Source organism: Siniperca chuatsi, linkage group LG1, assembly GCF_020085105.1.
Source record: "Siniperca chuatsi isolate FFG_IHB_CAS linkage group LG1, ASM2008510v1, whole genome shotgun sequence".
NCBI classification, from domain to species: Eukaryota; Metazoa; Chordata; class Actinopteri; order Centrarchiformes; family Sinipercidae; genus Siniperca; species Siniperca chuatsi.
Window position 1 is genome coordinate 29989448 of NC_058042.1, and position 18298 is coordinate 30007745.

Genomic DNA, 18298 nt, shown 5'->3' on the forward strand with positions numbered 1-18298 from the left:
AGAGGTAGTAGTGAGGAGAGAGGGAGGGCGGAAGGTAGAAAGAGAAAAATGGAGACAGCGAGTGGGGGCTCGATGATGAAGAGAGCAGCAAGAGAGGTGGAGAGAAGAGAAACAAACGAGGTAAAAATGGGACAAAGGGCCAATTATTTATAACTGTGCAAGATGGGGCTGGCGGCCCAGCCGTAATTTGGCGTGTAGTTGAGTAGATGCAGCAAACACACACACAAAGCCACCAACAAAGTACCGAACACAAAACACGACTAACATGTTATTCAGGGTTTTTAATGTATTTGTTGTAAACCAAGTCATAGTTTGTTTGCCCTAAATCTGACCCTTACCTGCTTCAGAGCAGACTATGTTATGCTGTACAGTATATCTGCCTGGGTTATTGCTCATAGGACAGACATGTTGACTGTTCCACTTTATTTTATCTAAGAAACAACAGATTATGTACAGTATGTGTCACTAGAGTGTTTATGGATTCATGCAGTCCTGCATTTCAGGGTGTTGAACGTTGTCTTAATGTCAGGGTTAGCAGTAATAGTTCCATCGGAGGCACTTGCTAAAAGTTAATATGGACTTAAGGCTTTGTAATAGAAATGGCTACATGTTCTGAAGAAAATGTATGTGTGCTCATTTCTTCTGAAACATATTGTGAAAATATTTGAAGCTGCCTAAATATCTTTAAACTGTATTTGTATGGGTGGGACAGATAAAGTTGAAGAGCTTAAAGATATCAAAGTTTCAGCTAAAGTGGAGACACTGCAAACGGGAGCACTGAAAGAAATTAAAGTGGCAGAAAAGTAGTTGAAGTAAAAGGTTGAAGTGAAAGAGCTGAAAGAAGTTTATGAAATCTAAACACTCCCTGCTTACCCTTGACCTCTCTCTTTCATCCTTTCCTCTCTGTCTCCGTGTATCTCTCTACCAGGTGGAGCAGTTTAAACAGGATCCCAGTCCCTCCAAGTGTCTGCACTCAGTGTTCGATGTAGACACCGGTGACGAGGTGTACTCCTACAGCGACTACCACCACCTGCAGGTCAGCCAGCGAGCAGACAAGTGCAGAAATGAGGCAACCCTCAATTGAAAGAATAAAATGAAATTAGTTTTTACATACTGTAAATCCATATACACAGTGTGTATGTGTGTGTGTGTGTTTTGGATATGTGCAGTACATCAAGAGAGCTAGATATAATAATGCCTGTGACAAAAAAACCCCCTCAAAAATCATCAAAGCTGTATAGATGTTAAACACTTACTGTATATCCATTTCTTCCTTGGCTGTAATTTCCTCTCCAACAACTTTACCATGAAGTAAATTGCGTTATTGGTGATACCAGTCCAATGCCAAAGGCCTAATAGCTAATATAAAGCTCACGTCTCAGTCTCTACACTATGTAGGAAATCAAAGACAGCTGTATTGACAAATTGGAAATATCACACATCTACAAATGACAGTAATTGTTTTAATGGTATCTCATCCACTCTGTCCTTCCCTCTGTCATTGCTGCAGATCGATGCTGTTTCTCTGTTTCTGCTGTACCTGGTGGAGATGATCTGCTCTGGTCTGCAGATCATTTACAACACTGATGAGGTAAACAAGCCACTGAAATGACTGCCAAGGTGATCGATTCTGGACATCAGGGATTTACACCTTGTCCTGTTTGTTAGTCTGACATTTTCTAGCTAATCCACTAGCAGCAATCAGTATCCATCTTAAACAACTTATTTTCTTATATAGATCATTTTACATTGAACAAAAATACATTTCCTCATGCAGAATATTGTTTCCTGTGCAGAATGCTGCTTTTCCCTTACTCTCAATATTACATTTACTGTATAGATTTCAGAATACATATATTTAGAGATTTTTCAAATCAGTGAAAACCAGTTAAACTGCATGTGAAATATCCACTGACTTTTTGACTAAAGTGTTTTCTGGCCATGCAAGTGTGACTCTCAACAACTACTCTACGGATTGCCATGAATTTTTGTATAGCGATGCATGGTCCCGGTAGGGTGGATCCTGACTTTAGTGATCCCGGACTTTTCATCTAACCACCATTAGGTCAAAATTTTAATTTGTCCAAAACGTATGACCGATTACCTGCAAAACTAATGAAATACCCATCGGTCTTAGCTGTACTTTATTGTTAGTGCTAATTAGCAAATGTTAGCATTAAGATGGTGAAAATGTTAAACGTTATACCTCCTAAACTTCAGCATGTAGGCATTGTCATTAGAATGCTGACATAAGCATTTAGCACAGCTATGGCACAGCATCACAGAGCTGCTAATGTAGCTGTAGACTTTCATGCCTCGTTTCCACTGCATGGTACGGCACGGCTCGACTCGATTCAACTCGCTTGGAACCGTTTTTTTTTTTTTTTTTGGTTTTCCATTGGCAAAAGTTGTGGATAGTATCTGGTAAATGGAACCTTTTTTGGTACCACCACTGTCGAGGTTCCAAGCGACAGTATGACAATCAGCTAAGAATCCCAACAACATTGAGGGGTTACTATCTGCAGTGGAAAACTAAATCTAGAAAAGTACTTGGTACCAAAAGTGAGTCGAGCCGAGCCGAGCCGTACCATGCAGTGGAAATAAGGCTTTAGTCCTGTTTCTACGTGCATGACTTGACTTGAGTATTCAAAATATACAGAGAGTATTGTTATAATCCATAATAACATATTTTGAAAGATCTCTAAACTGCATTCTGACGTTTATGAGAAACGTTTTTGCCCTTTATGAGTCTCTATGCATGCACATGAAAATTCCTATTGTGAAAATATATCACTGAAAAACTATTTATTCTAAAATAAATTGTGGAACCTAATGAGATTCATAAATCTTATATTATGTGATTCTGCCTTCCGAAGATCCAACCAGATGATATAAAGAAAAACCAAAGGGTTTCTAAAGCCAGTTAGATGTACCCTAAAGTACCCTAAATCCCCTACAGATATCCTAGAGCCAACACAAATGCTGGATCAGGGGACAGTATCTCACTTTTATAGCTCGGCTCACATTTATATTTTTGCTGAGCCGCTCAATTGACTTTCAATAGGGAAACGTTTAGATGATTTCATTGTAGAGGCTTAAATGTCCACCTGGGAATCGAACCGGTAACGTCTTATTTGGCAGCAGACCAAGCCAGACTATTACTAAAAAGGTGCTTTGAATGGTTTCTTCAGAGTTTGATGTATCTGTCTGGTGTCATTTTTTTGTTTGGCTCTTAATAAAACAACGAGGCAACTTGGCTGTTAAGTTTACACACTGTGCTGTTTATTTTGTGGCCCTGCGGAGCAGTTGGAACTTCATTAATTCTGTTAGTTTTTATAGTCTGCTCAATGTCAGCTTTACTTACCGCCAAAGTGCAGTGAAATTTGTGCCGGTGGTAAAGGAATCCATTTGTTTGCTAGATTGGGCTCCTCTTAAGAAAGTAAAGACATGGTAAAACATTTTGCCACTAACCAATTAGTGAATGCAGGCTTCACTTTGTTTACAGAAAACCCTCCCTAATAACCTCTCATTTTTCTGCATTTCTCACTCCCGATGGCAAACAAATTGACAATGTAACTTTTTTTATGAGGGCAGTCCTGTTTGCGCAGCAGCCTTAATTTGCACAATTAAAACACTTCTTATTAGGCTGCGTAACTCAAGCTGAAGCAGTCTGCACACCCCCCCCCCTTCTATTAACAAACATCCAGTGAGCAAAAGGACTTGCGAATTTGTGTTCTCACTGAATGTTGTTTGAAAAGCGTTACATTTGAACTAATCTCATTATTACGGTATCATTTATTAGTTTGCTGTTAGCTGTCACTGCTTGTGAAGTCCATTGGCGTTTACTTGACTGAGCTGGAGGCTGCATTGCAGTATTTTTTATTTTTTTCTTGAGGTGGTATAGAAAGGCTGCTTCGTGTCCTCTGAGAAGATGCACTATCGACCTCCTTCCAGATGCCATTTTCGGTTTCATGCAGCATGAAATGGAGCGTCTCATTAGCCTGTGTGTATCACAGTCTGTGTGTTTCTTCACATATTACACGTGTATGCAATTTTTTCACAGTGTGAGTGCTGCTGGCACATGGGTAAAAGCAGCAGCACATGTAGTATGCTTCTGCAAATGTGCCCATGTGCTCAAACCTCATAAAGGCACAACTGGCAGGGACAGTTGTCTACCGGCAGGGAGACAGAGAGGCTTGTTTGGCCAGTGGGCAGTAACATTCATTAAGATACCATTAAGATACTAAAAAGTTCCCCTCGTTAATCACTCCACTCATAAAACCCCAAATGAGAGAGCCAGCAAACACATTTCTCTCTTTCCCAGCCTCGTCTGCTTTGCTCCCTCTTTCCCTGCCCTCCTTCATAGACTGGCCTATTTAAGTCCTACACAGGTTGTATCTGCTTCTCTACATCTTTCTCTTTCACTCTCTCATCTCTCTCTTTTTCTCTCCAACGCTTTGTCATTTTAGATTAAATCTCCCATCAGGCAAGCACACACACACACACACGCGTGCGCTCGCACACGCGCTGCTACTTTCAGGTCTTTTTAATGATTCAAAGCCTTTAAGGCCTCACACACTTTATCTCTCCTTTTTTTTTTATTTTGTCTAGATGTGCCTATTGATTTTGACATGTCTCTCTTAGACACAGTGCTTTTCTCCACAGCCGATGTCGGCCCGATCATAGATAAGAGAAACTCCCTAACTCTGCTAATTACAACTTTAAAATCACGAGGACACCGTTTTCTTTGGTGATGAAATCAAGGACACTGCTGATGAGTTTTTTGATTCTGTAATGTAAGCGGGGATGCTCTGATAGTTAAAATGTTGCTAGAAATGGATGTTGTGATATGTGTCCATTCAGTGTCGTGCCACGGGCAGTAGACAAGGCAATAAAGCTACAGCTTCACATACTGTCACACTTTACTACTTAATTACACTGTGTCTGTAGCTGCAGGGTGAGAATGACCTTGAGTGTTGATAAAGAATCAGTTTTCTTGTCCGCTTTACTAACCTTTATAATGAGAGGGAGAGTTACACATCTCACCCCAGATCAATATCGAAGGTCAACCATTACTGTGTTATGTATGACAGTGTGTGTAAGGCTGTGTGTGCATGTGTAGCTGCAGCTGAAAGTATGTATTATTATGTGTCCATTATGGAAACTACGTGCAGCCCTGGTCAATGAGTGCATGCATGTGTGTCTGTATGTGTAAGATACTGTGTATGTGTATGCAGGTGTCTGTACTGCATCCATTCCCAGTGTCCCATGCCTTCTTGTGTTTGATGTGTGTTTTCTGTGTGCAGGTTTCCTTCATCCAGAACCTGGTGTTCTGTGTGGAAAGAGCCTACAGGGTGCCTGACTATGGCATGTGGGAGAGAGGCAGCAAATACAACAATGGTAGCACTGAGCTGCATTCCAGGTCAGTCAAAGGTTTAGCAACACACAAACAAAATTGCAAAATAAACGTACATACAGTAGTAGCGTTCAAATGTAGGTATTCACATGTTGTTACTAAGTGAAACTGCCAAACGCTGATATCCAGTCTCTTTAAACTGACACTTTGCTGATTTGATGATTCATTCAAAAATACATAGAAACGCAACGAACAGAGATAAGCAGAGGTATGAAGTTATATTTATAAGGTATGAAAGTATGAGAGATGCATGCAGTGATAGTGTTCTTGTCTTCTGGCCTACAAGCTGTTATGATTGATGAGATATTTGCCAGAGAAATCTGGCAGGCATAACATCTAAAGGACTTGATGAAGCCTGTAGTTTGGCAATTGTGTCTTTTAAAGTTCACAATGAAAGGGCCTCAAAATGATTGAGCAAGGCAGAGGGGTCACAGTGTAGAGAATGATCACCGATGACTTGACCGATTTGTAGTTTGATTTAATTTATTTTGTTTGCGAAGGAGGACAAAAATTGCTCACCGATTAAGGGACAGCCTTCAGTTTGTTGAATAGGGCTCTGGGGTTATGACGGTTTGCAAAGATTTTGGAGGACCTGTATTCTTTTACTGCTTTTTGATAAGTGGACATTAGTCGTTTAAGAATTTCATATGACATCACCAGTCTGTCCTTTTTCCATTTCCGTTCTTCTTGTCTGCATTTTCTCTTTATTTCTCTAATGTTGTTATTTAGCCACGACGTGCTGCACGTTGGTTTGACTCGCCTGGTTTTTGCAGGTGCTATAGAATCAAGAACAACTTAGCATGTATTGTTGAAATTGTTTAGTAAATCATCTGTAGACGTAGTTGTTTTTTGGTTATTGCTGTGTGCAGATGCAGCGGTGAAGGCTTATGAAAGCTGACAGCAGAGTTGGTATTGAGAGCGAGAAGAAACATAAGTAGACACTGTGGGAGCAGGAGGTGTAAAGAGGGTCTTAAAATAATAGCTTTGTGGTCAGAAACACATAAGCTAGCCTCACAGAGATAAATACTTTCAAGTGTAAAACCAGAGGAGAGAACAATGTCCAGGGTGTGTCCCTTTAAGTGACTGGGACCCTCAACTGAGCAAGATTAAAAGATTTCACAATGTCTATAAAAGCCATAGTAAAAGAGGAACCAGAGGGGCAACATACATGTAGACTCTAAGGCATAATAAAAGCTAAAAGAACTCCTGAATAAAACCAGAGTTAGATTTTGGGGGTCTGTCTGATTAAAACACAAAGTAAAGGGGCCTTGCCATTGTATCAGAAATGGTGATTCAAAATATGAAGTGATGCAAATGAGGAAAAGTTCCCAAGAGGGTATGGGGAACATTTAAAATTATCTCTGTGAATCACAGCCAGTCCACCTCTATGACCTGAAAGCCTAGGCTGGTGAAGACAATTAAAACCAGGAGGACATGTTTCATTTAATGCAACACCCAGACTTAACCAAGTCTCAGTAAGCATAAAGAAATCAAACTGATTTGATAATGTGAAATCATGGCAGGAAAATGATTTGTTTGTCAGAGAGGCAGCAAGGTTGACAGTCTTATTAACATTTACTGTGCGGCTGCGTTTCCAGCAGGGGACTGTAGCAATAGGAATAGCCCTAACAGGTGATGCACAATGACATCATAATTGAAAGCAAGCATTTGACCCCCTAATCTACTTGGGTGAAAACCTTTTGAACAGTAGAAGGCATCGCGCAGCCAGAAAAAATCTCAAATTTATGCACATATCCAAACCGATTAAAGTTGGACCATTTACACAGCCAAGTGTCCAGAGCATACAGGCGGCTGAAAATCTCCTAACCACGCCAGGGGAGATATGGTATGGGACTGGAGAAAACAGCATTGCGTTTGAGCGACATTAGAGTTGAATTGTTCCCTTACTAACTCAGTTTCTAGTCGAGCTTAATCATTGTTGATGCCAGGGCCGGAGTGTGCTGGCGACTCAGCCACTGTGGTCAAACTAGCCACCACGCCCATCTCCGTGGTCAAACCAGCCGCCCCTAAAGTTGGAGTGCACCCGGCTGTATTCTGACTTTTATGCTAAATGTATTGAAATGGCCCAGAGCAAGCTGACAGGGAGGGCTAGCGACTTTATTCTGTCAGTTTTCTTACTTTCCAAAGACAAGGGTTGCAGTATGAAAGTCTTACCTGAAGAGAGGCTATGAAATCTTAATGCTACCTGAGTACACCAAATACAGTACAACTGATCAAAATGCCCTCACCCCCTGCTTGTTGCTTGCTTGCTGGGGAGTGGGCTCCTCCAGACAGCAGACTACAGAGGCAGGGTTTGAAATGCGGGGGAGCTTCGGGGAGCTCAACTCCCCTGAAAGAGACATGAGTTCCCCAGAAAGCCTCATTTGAAAAATTTAGTGGGAGCTCTAAAATATCTTTGGTGCCACTGTTTTTTTTTCTAAATAAGTTTATATTTTCCTGTATATTTAGTTTCCCGAAATAAATAAGAGGCTAATAATAAAGCACTTGTCAACGTGCGTGTGGCCATCCATGCGTGGGGGTGCATGTTCATAATTGTCATGGGATGCAACCTAGGTCTGGTCTGTTTAACAAAGTAACGCAAACCATTGCCTTTTTATTGTTTCTCGGTGGAGAGTGAGTAAAAAAAAGATTGCAACAGTGAATACGTTTTCTGTTTCTTTGTTGTCCCAGGCTAAATATTCTCTGTATGAATTGAAATGTATTGATGGTATATTTTTGCATGTGTACAGTACACTGCTGGTGGTTGGTTGGCCAACCAACAGCAGGCCTCACAAGACCATGCTGATTAATTAAAGGACAAATAAATAAATATCAACTTAAAACTTACAAATAAAAAACATGTTACACATTTCTAACACCATATTTCATATTAATGCTAGCTTACCAAATGGGAATTTTACCTCTTACCCTTATTCTTGCCCCCTCAAACAAATAGACCAACCCCAGGTTGGAGAGGTGGCAAGTAAAAACAGCCTCTTTGCAACAGGAGTCAGCAGGAATTATGGGAAGTATGGTTTCATTAAAAAATGAGAGAAAAAATATCTCAAGCCCGTCTGATAAGGTGTATTTAGGGTCAGTGCGTCAGTTTTAAAACATATTTACTGATGGAAATGTCAAGTCAACACAATTTTGAAATTACATAACCTCCATCAGAGCAAATAACCCAAGTAAAAATGAGTAAAAACTGTAATGGATCAACACTCTGAACTGTTATGAAGATAAGGATTTTGGACCACATGTTAAAACACCAGCACTGTCCTTAACCAGTGAACTCAGATTGAGTTTTTGTTACATGCTCCTAACTGATTTATCATCCAAGGTCGAACTGGCCTCCCTCTCCTCCCTCAGTGTCCTGATAAAGATCCTCAATTTCTGCCATTGCTTATCTCTGGGAAGCATGTTTTTTTTATTTTGTCCAACAATCCAAGGCTTTTGGCAGCAGCCTGCTAAGATATCCTCAAGAAAAGATAACAAATTCGATGTAGTGAAGAAGCACTGTGTCTTGTGCTTCTTGTATTTCCTCCCCTCGAGGTCATGCTTTGGATTTCCTCAATTAATGAGCTAGCTTACACATGTAGTTGCGTAATACCGATTAACATGGTGTATGCAAACAGTGAACTATGGCAGTGGTAGATTCAAAATGGTTCCATGTAAACAAGATCTGTGTAAATGATCAAATTGAGCATACATTTCTCATCCCAGAGGGCCAGTGGGCAGAAGTGTTCATTTTGGCAGAGGATTCATTTGTCCATATCAAATCAAATGATTCATTTTATTTGCTACTGCCTCATGTTTATCATCACACCCAGTCAAATGGCTAGACTGGAGCTGTTTTATTTAAAGTAGCATATCTAATCTTGTAAGCATCAGGATTTCTTGAAATATCTCAACTTATGATGAGATAAATGTAATTTTATTACAAATATAAAAACAGGACTGTGCTTATAAGTTCATGAATATTTCAACACCATTCATAATAGTCCATTTTCATTAATTTCACAAATTAAAATCAGTCTGAATGTCCTGTAATATCATGTATGTTATTATTCTGTATGTTACCATCCCTACTATATTGACTGTATATCATAGCCAGTCAATACTGGTTTACCAACCAGGCAAAATAGGCAACTGCCCAGGGGCTCAAGACCTCCAGGGGCTCCAAAAGTCCTAAGTTTACTTGGTTCAGTTGGTTTTTGATAATTTCACTACTAACTAATGACTAACCACATTGACTTTGCTAGGGAGTTTGGACAACTAAAGTACAGTTTCAATTAGAGCAGGTCCTGCATTAGAAAGTTATGTGGTCCTGTGTCAGAATCTAGTTTTAAGATCTTAAAGCTGCTCTGATCGATATTTTTATATTAACAATAGATCAAATGATAATGATGTGTAATGTTAAATGGGTTACTCGTAATGATGAACCCGCAAGGAATTGTCACCTGACTGCTGTTCCCCTGAGCTTGTGTTTTAGCGTCTTTCAGCCAATTATTTTGTTTTTATGGCCCGCAAGTTTACTGTTTGGTTCAGTCTCACTGCTCTTATCAGCCTATTGCCAGCCACAGCAGGCAGCTGTTTTTATTGGAAAAAGCTCTCATAAACCCACAGTACACTACCTGCCCAGCGCCAAATAGCTAACAGACAAAGTTAGCAATTAGCTGGTGAACATAGTGGTGCATTTAGCAGCTAAAGAGCCAGATATTTCCTTCAGGAGTTGGTTGAGTCCAAAATAGAGTGAATGTGGGACTAACATTCATTAGGTTACCTGAAACATGACTCTAAATGAATGCTTATCTTGCTCTGTATCATTTTGATGTCTAAATAGGCAACTGTGTGCTCACAAGTTCATCGCATCAACTTTATAAGGTGATAATATGTCAGTGTTGTCTTAACAGCTTGATGCGCTGCAACCAAGTGGTCAAAAATATCAGTCAGTTTAATTATTTTAGTTTGACAACAGAAAAAAAGCTCACATCAACATCCACTTAAAATTCACTTACTACAAGTTGTCATCACATGACCTAAGTATGAAACTTTGGTCACAAGATAAGGTGGTCGTATTTATAACTGCTAAATAAACACACAGCAAACTTCAGGAGTCAGGGTACATACACAACGCACAAAGGACAAGGTGGCGTGTGGGGGTTGTCAATAGGGGCCCATCTCCATTATATGAAATATGAAGAAGCATATGAAGCAATTAACCCAATATGACCTCAACTGGGATATAGTATGAACTACTGTATGTTAACACATTTACTGTAAAAGTAAACTTGCTGTCCAGTACTGGCCGTGTTTGTGTGCGTGTGTGTGAACTAGTTTCAGCAGAGCTCTTTTCCAGGCTGAATTGTAAGCATAAATTCGGGCTTCACTAATGGTATTGAATGCATTTTGATATGTCAGCAGATCTGCCACCAATCATTGCCAAGTTTCCTACAACCCCCCCCCCCCCCCCCTTCTTTTCTAGGGAAATCTTGGCAGGGTAGAAGGGAAACAAAATGACAGTGAAATTGATTCACATTTAGTCTGCATTGCAATCACAGCAGCCAGCCAGTGTGAAATTCAGTATAAGGTTTTTATTAAAGAGATCCATTATCTACAGTAGACCACAATCTCAGGAGCCTTCAGCTTTATTGAATCCTAGCAGATAGTAGTTTAAGATTCAAGTGCGATTCTGAATGCTTTTTTTTTTTTTTGGGGGTTCTGACAATTGAAAGTGTTGCGTTCTGTCAAGCAGGTAACATGAGGGAATAGGACCCAGGCCAGGGGACCTGGGGGCTGGACAAAGGCGATGTAGGGGGCCTCAGGTGGACAGCCTGGGAGCTGGACAGGTGTGGTGCAGGAGACCTCAGGCAGATGGCCTGGGGTCAGGACAAAAGCGGTGCTGGAGATATGACACTGATGGCCTGAGGGCTGAACAGGTGCGGAGCAGAGGAGGTCTGGAGGGCGACCAGGAGGCATGGCTGAAGGGCTGAGCAGGTTCAGAGGATGACCAGACATGCGGAGCAACTCGGGAGGCCGGCGACAAAGACAAAACCCTTCTGGAGGTCGAACTGGATGCCAGTGGTGAAGACAGAAACCCTATGGAGGCTGGCAACAAAGGCAGAATCCCTCTGGAGGTCTGGCTGAGGACCGGCGGTGAAAACATAAACCATCTGGAGGCTGGCGGCGAAGGCGGAACCCCTCTGGAGGCTGGCTCAGATACTGGAGGTTGCTGCAGCCCAGCAGGGACTGCCGCAGCCTGGTGAGACTGGTGATAGCAGCAGTTCACAAACAAGAGGTTGCGGCTCAAACGGAGCAGGAACAGGAGGTTTCTGCGGCTCAGGAACTGGAGACTGCCATGGCGCAGGAACAGGTAACTGCCGCAGTGCAGGAACAGGTGTCTGACTGGGGACCAGGCAGGACTGGAGACATCTCTGTGGCACTGGACAGGTGAGTCTCTGCGGCGCTGGGCAGCTGAGTCTCTGTGGTGCAGGGCAGCTGAATCTCTGTGGTGCTGGGCAGCGGGACCTCCACGGCGCAGGGCAGCGGTGAGGACGAAGAGCTGGGCAGCGGAGAGGACGTGGAGCTGGGTAGCAGAGAGGCACAATGTTGGTGGGAGCCATACTTCCTTTTGGGGGGGTTTTCCAGAAGGTGCCTCCAGGACATGTAGAGGCTGAGATGCAGGCTGAAATCTAGCTGGCCGGAGTGAAGGCTGATAGCTAGCAGGCCAGAAACCAAGCTGATGACTGCGAGGACCTCCCAAAGCCAGGCGGGTATGGGTTCAGGGGTTGGGGTCGGCTCAGGACAGGCAGGTTGCAGGCTAACAAACCCGAGTCTAATCGGCTGCAGTGCAGGCTGAGGTAGATCGGGCTGGTGGCTAGCTGGTTGAGAAGCAGGCTGAGTTGCAGGCAGAAAACTGGGGACCTGGGGCTGACGTTTGTAGGTACAGAGGAAGTCTGTGAGCCACTCCGGAACCAAGTCCCTCAGCAAAGGCCAAGAGGACAATTTCCCATGGGCCAGAGAACGGACTGCCGCCCTATGATAATCGTTGATGGCCTTCTTCCACAAAACGCTTTGAGTAGTCAGAAAGACTAGAAAGGCGCTATATAAGTACAGTCCATTTACCATTTTACCATATCCCTGAGGCACATCAGGTCACAAACTAAATCATATAGTTCATCAGAAATTGTCTGCTAGGTACATTATGGTCAGTTCATACTGTTGCGTTCTGTCAAGCAGGTAACACCCAGGAACACGGGGGAATAGGACCCAAGCGCAGACACAGAGGCAGAGCAGGGCAGTTCAGTAATTTATTTATTTGTACAGATACAACAGGGAGCAGACAAAAGAGTCCAAAAGGGTCCAAGGGAAACAAAATATCAATCTAACAGAACACACAGGTAACAAATGCTGGGACACTTGACACAGAGACAAAGATGAACTGACACAGAACAAAGGAAGCACGCAGACTTTAATACTCTCAGGTGAGGGGAGTAATGAGACACAGGTGAAACTAATCAGGGCAGGGCAAACAATCAAAAATACCAGGAAAAGCAAACAAAGACAGGAAATAAAACTACCAGACACATGAGGGAAAAGAGCATTTCAAAATAAAACAGGAATTACTATACATAAACCCTCAAACCATAACAGAAAGATGCTTATGGCTACTATCACTGCCTCCACCGCAGAACCACTGTTATTACTCTAATGAAATGCAAGATATTCTTTCACATCTGCCCTATAGTTCATCAATGTCAGTGAAATCTGCTTAGTGTATGTTGTGTAATTCTCAGTGTTTCTTATCTTTGCAGCTCTGTGGGCCTGGCTAAAGCTGCTCTGGAGGCAATCAATGGATTCAACCTGTTTGGAAACCAGGTATTTGAATAATTCACTCGCTCCTTGCACATTTCCTCCTCCTCATATGAGTCCCAAGACACACATGCATTTGTCTCTTATCTAATCGTGTCACATGGCACAAGGTCACATTATAGAAAGACGACCTATTTTCTAAATCTGCAGAGGCCCATTACAGCTCCATACATCAGTAAGATATTCTTGATGTTTGCAGTGCCACCATCCTGTGCAAAAAAATGACCTGCCTCAGTAGCTGAATTTATGGAAAGCCATGGCTGTTTTAACAAGAAGACGTCATCAGCATAATTAGTACTGCTGTCATCGATGCCAGACTATTTCTCCAAGTGAACATTTGACCATCAGGAGATTCATTTAGTATGTTTGTGTTTGGCTCAGCAAATTGTTTGTGTTTCTCCAGACTTTGATCAATGGCCACAGTTGATGTTTGTTCCTGGTTTCCCTTTGAATCTTCCTTACAATGTCCATTAGTGGATATGCTTCTTCTTTTTCTTGCTTGTATGGAGGAAAGAAAAAACAAGGACATTCATTACACCTGCTAATGGATTGTAAAATGAAGCCCTGCACTTAGCAAGCTTCCTCCCTTATTATCTTTTCTTCTTCTTTTCCCCACTTGGGCGTTAGCCAGTGATGGCTTTTCCCTTCACCTAATGCATCTGAACTTGAAGTGTTTTTCTGATCATCGTATGGGGCTTTTAGGATGAGTTTATATTAAAGTAATTTGTGTTTCTCTTCTGATCACCTGCAAAATGAGGGGTTTAACCGTGCCTGGAAATTGATTTTCTCATTGAGCTTAGCTTGTTGAAAGAATCAATTTATAGAGGTGTCTGCTTTATGATCCATGCTGTGTGGGGCCTCTGTAAGTGTGAGTGTGTGTGTTTCATCCAGTCTCTAGTCCCTCTGTGGGAAGGGAAGTGCTACAAGCCAGCCAGTTGCTTATTAATGATCTCTATCAATCTTGATTTCCCAGCTGACTCTCATCCTTCCAACACCAAATGTTACTCCCCCAACCCCTTTAACCGGAACATTCAGTACATTTTGAACTCCGCTATCACATTTTACACTGGCTGCAGGCTCTTGTGGGTCTGTGTCACATTTAGCCTTTGTACTAGATGAAGTCAGTTTTGTGAACTTTTTTCATGATCCCTCCGAGTCATGCAACGGATGCAAAGATAGCAGCTTCTCTGTGTGACAAATTGAACTCCGTGGATAAAATTGATCTCGCCAAGAGGAGGATCCTTCAACTTTAAAGTCAGTCATTAAATTCACAGAGCTGTGTACACATGGCTGGACAATCAAATCCTAACAGATTCCACTTTCTATCTCGGGATTGTCACCTAATTCACACCCAGTCAAGAGCAGGGATGTAGTGGAGCCGACAAAGACCTAACTCAATCCCGCAATCTTTTGTGTGTGTGAGTGTGTGTGTGTGTGGAATAGAGTTTACTTTTCTATGCTCACCTAAATCTTTGAATTCAATTCATGTATATCAATGCACAGAAAGCAGTGTCAAGTTGATGTACATTGTATCATTATGGTCTTTGAAAGGGGTATTATATAATCTATATCCTGTCAACGTTTATTAGCAACCCATAATAATAGCAGTGACATTGATTGTTTTCTGGCATAGATTATGGTGGCCTGTAATTAACTCGTATTATATAGTCACATTTTCATAATAGAGGGACGTGGGGTAAAATGGGTAAGTGGAGTAGTATGGAGAAGGAGGGATAGAGAAGAAAAATACATACTTGAAAATATTACTGATATTTGTTTTATATTGGCTGTTGTTTGCCCATAATTTTCAAAGACTGCAGGTCATAGTTGTCTAATTTCTCCATGACAATTTAATTGAATTTAATCCCTTAATGTTTTTCTCTACCAATTGGTAAAGCACTTATATTTTTGATATAATCTCTCTAAGCATCTCTAGCACTAGGTCCAAGTATGTGTTAGGCCCAAAGCAATACCCAGAGTGCACTGCAGCTTTCAGACCCTTTTCAGGTGGCTTCCATCTAGGCATGGCTCTTGGGATGTGGCCTATTTATGGTGGAGTTTTCAAAAGTAATCAGATTTTTTGAAGACATTGAAACATTGAAGACTAATGTTTTGAAAACACGGTTTTTAACCAAAATTGAATATTGTCATAACATACAAAGTCTTCAGATTTTAAAGTGTAACACTATATTTGATTAAATTATTATATCATTTTGTTTTGTTTTTTTAATTTTTTCAGATGAGCATACAGTCAGTAATTAGGTAAATCCAGTGTGATACTGCTGGTACTGGCAATAAGTATCAATTTAAGCACAATAACAGTTGTGGACTTTGAACACTTCACTCTGATAACTGGGGTGGAGGGTGAGGGTGTGTTCAATGATCAGGAAATACTCACTTTTCTTGTGTTTGAATGTGAGCCATAGTTTGTAGAAAACCATAAGAAGAAGATCTATTGCTAAAGTTGTACTGTTGCACCAAAACAAGTCTGATCAAGTTCTGAGTCTGTGCTTCAGATTATAGGACTTTTTGTTATTTTTATACGACCATTAGTTAATCCTTTTTTTTTAATTATTTGATATTTCATAGAAATATTTACATACTTATGTTACTTGTACATGTTTTATTTCTTAGGTTTCACACATTGCTCTTAAAAAATAATTTTTCCACTGCATTTTTCTGGGTGGACCTATTAAAAGGTTAACATACATAAATACTGTCTGGACCGTTCAGTTTTATTAAAAAGAAAATGTTAGCCCACTGAAGGAAAAGACAAAAGAGCAAAAGAGCACACATCCAAAGCAAAAACATTAATCTAACATGTTCGGTTTTCTTACACTCTGCTGCTGATACACCTGAAGAGGTTTCCCTGAGAGGGCCATTTCACGGACGTGTCACACAGCTGCCTACATTGGTGGCCGGCAATCCACTGGACTATGCAAATTGCTACAGGAAAGCTTGCTGATTTGACTAAAAGCCCTGGTCGGATCTGATTTTGGAGGAAAAAAAATAGACCTTGGCAATATTCATACATAATGCATTTGACTTACATTAGAAACTGCTTAGCAGGTTGCAGGAGTGATTCAGTTGGTTTTATGTAAGCACTGCTCATGGATAGATGAAGTGGGCTGGACCAGCTTTTTAGAACCAGAAAAGGTTTGATCAGATTATCAAACTTCCCCCCGTCTCTCACCCAGAGGTGTTTAAGTGCACTGGACGGACAGACTGTTGTAGCAGCACTTTGTTTTCCTACATGGGGACTTTTGAAGTGATAGGATGACTCTTGACTCACTGTTGTTCAAGCAGTCCCACACTGTGCTTCAAAAAAATGTGCAGCCCAAAAATATCAGCCTGGTTTTAAAGCGAAAGAGTGTGTTTTGATGTGCAGAGGTGTTATGGTGGGGGTATTAAAGTTGTTTTAGCATTTTGCTGTCAAATGTTTTTTTCTGATTATTGATGGAGGACTTGTTGTGCATCTTTGTGCGTTTTTGTGGGTGTGTGCATGCAGAACATTAGACTGTGTGCTGTTGTTGTACCTGTAAGGGGTGAATAGTTCAGCAGTGACTGGGATGCTGTCTGTGTATGTGTTTTGTTCTGCAGGGCTGTTCGTGGTCCGTGATATTTGTGGATCTGGACGCCCACAACAGGAACAGGCAAACCCTGTGCTCCCTACTGCCCCGAGAGTCTCGCTCACATGTAAGTCCATCTATCTAGCTATGCAACTAATAAAATCACTCTACAAATGACTATAAATGTACAAATATAGCATAAGATAATGTAAAAAGAAATGTACAAAAACAATGCTTGTAAGTTGATCTGTTGTATATTTTAGAAGAATTTCCACAGTTGAACATGTTGATGGTGTGACTCAGAGGAGCAACTTTGTGCATAATATTTACCAAACAAATACTGAAATAGATGCCTGCCACACATATGCCAAAAACTTAAAAGGTTAATTTTACACATCAAACTACACGCTCATGTCAATATCTCTGTGGATATCTGTAATTCAACAATGCATTTCCCTCATGGTGCAGTCATTACACTACCCATGCCTGTGCTATTGATGGTTCAGCGTTGACAAGAAATGGGGAAAGTGAGAGGTGGCTGCAGAGCTGTAGGAGGAGGTAAAGCTGAAGAAAAAGCAGCAGCAAAATCATTCCCTTCTCTCCACTCCACCGCTTGCAGACACTTAAATGATCACATCTATCTCTGTGTGTGCTGAATGTGTCAGGCAGAATAGCCGCCATCAGCTTGCGAGGAAATGAGTGTAATTAGACGACCAGAGTGGCATTATAACTGTTTGAGATTAACATTAAGGAGCTGGAAGGATGGACTGCAATCGGAAGCAAGAGACCAACATGGAGGAGGATAATGTCAAGATAACCAGAATATCAATAAAATATCAGTATCTTGTATACTATGGCAAAAGATTGGAATTCAGTAATGAATTCTAGACACATTCAATACCTACACAGAATATGTTCTGCAAGCTGAAGCTGCAGCTGCCGAGGATGTCAACATGTAGATTGTAACAAGACGTCGAAGAATAAGAGGGGACTGGACTAGACAGAGCAGGCTCCTCTGTGAACTGTAGAGATGTGTGCAGATTTAAAAAGATTACAATACAAAACATAATAGCGGCATCAAACAGTCGACCACATCTTGCACTGAAATCTAGTCCTTTAGCTGGTTGACAAACTGGTTCATAGCTGTCCATGTAAGAAAGCTTGTCACTGCAGTTATTAGGGACTTCAGTGCTTAGACAGCAGCTCTGGAAGCTCTATTAATAAACCTTAAATATTCATAGCTGTTTGCAGTGAGGCTGGGACCTAATAACTTTCATTTTCATTGCTTAATAGAGTAAACCAAACAAAAATAAAATGAGAGAATTAGATGCCCAGTCATAATTGTTTGTCAAGGCTAATAACAATATTCATTCCTAATGATTGTTCCAATTGAAATTTAGTCAGGCAGTCTTTGGTTTTAAATAAGGCTGCTGTAGTGTGC

General features: G+C 41.2%; 1 protein-coding gene across 3 annotated transcripts in view; it reads left to right on the plus strand.

Annotated features, from left to right (window-relative positions):
* The window catches only part of phkb (phosphorylase kinase, beta), a 105835-nt gene that overhangs the window by 18670 nt on the left and 68867 nt on the right, over nt 1-18298 (plus strand). For all 3 annotated transcript variants that reach the window (XM_044194592.1, XM_044194500.1, XM_044194409.1), the window contains 5 exons: nt 929-1036; nt 1511-1591; nt 5307-5422; nt 13231-13294; nt 16889-16984. In XM_044194592.1, the coding sequence (XP_044050527.1) occupies nt 929-1036; nt 1511-1591; nt 5307-5422; nt 13231-13294; nt 16889-16984 (465 nt within the window). The remainder of the gene's footprint in view (nt 1-928; nt 1037-1510; nt 1592-5306; nt 5423-13230; nt 13295-16888; nt 16985-18298) is intronic.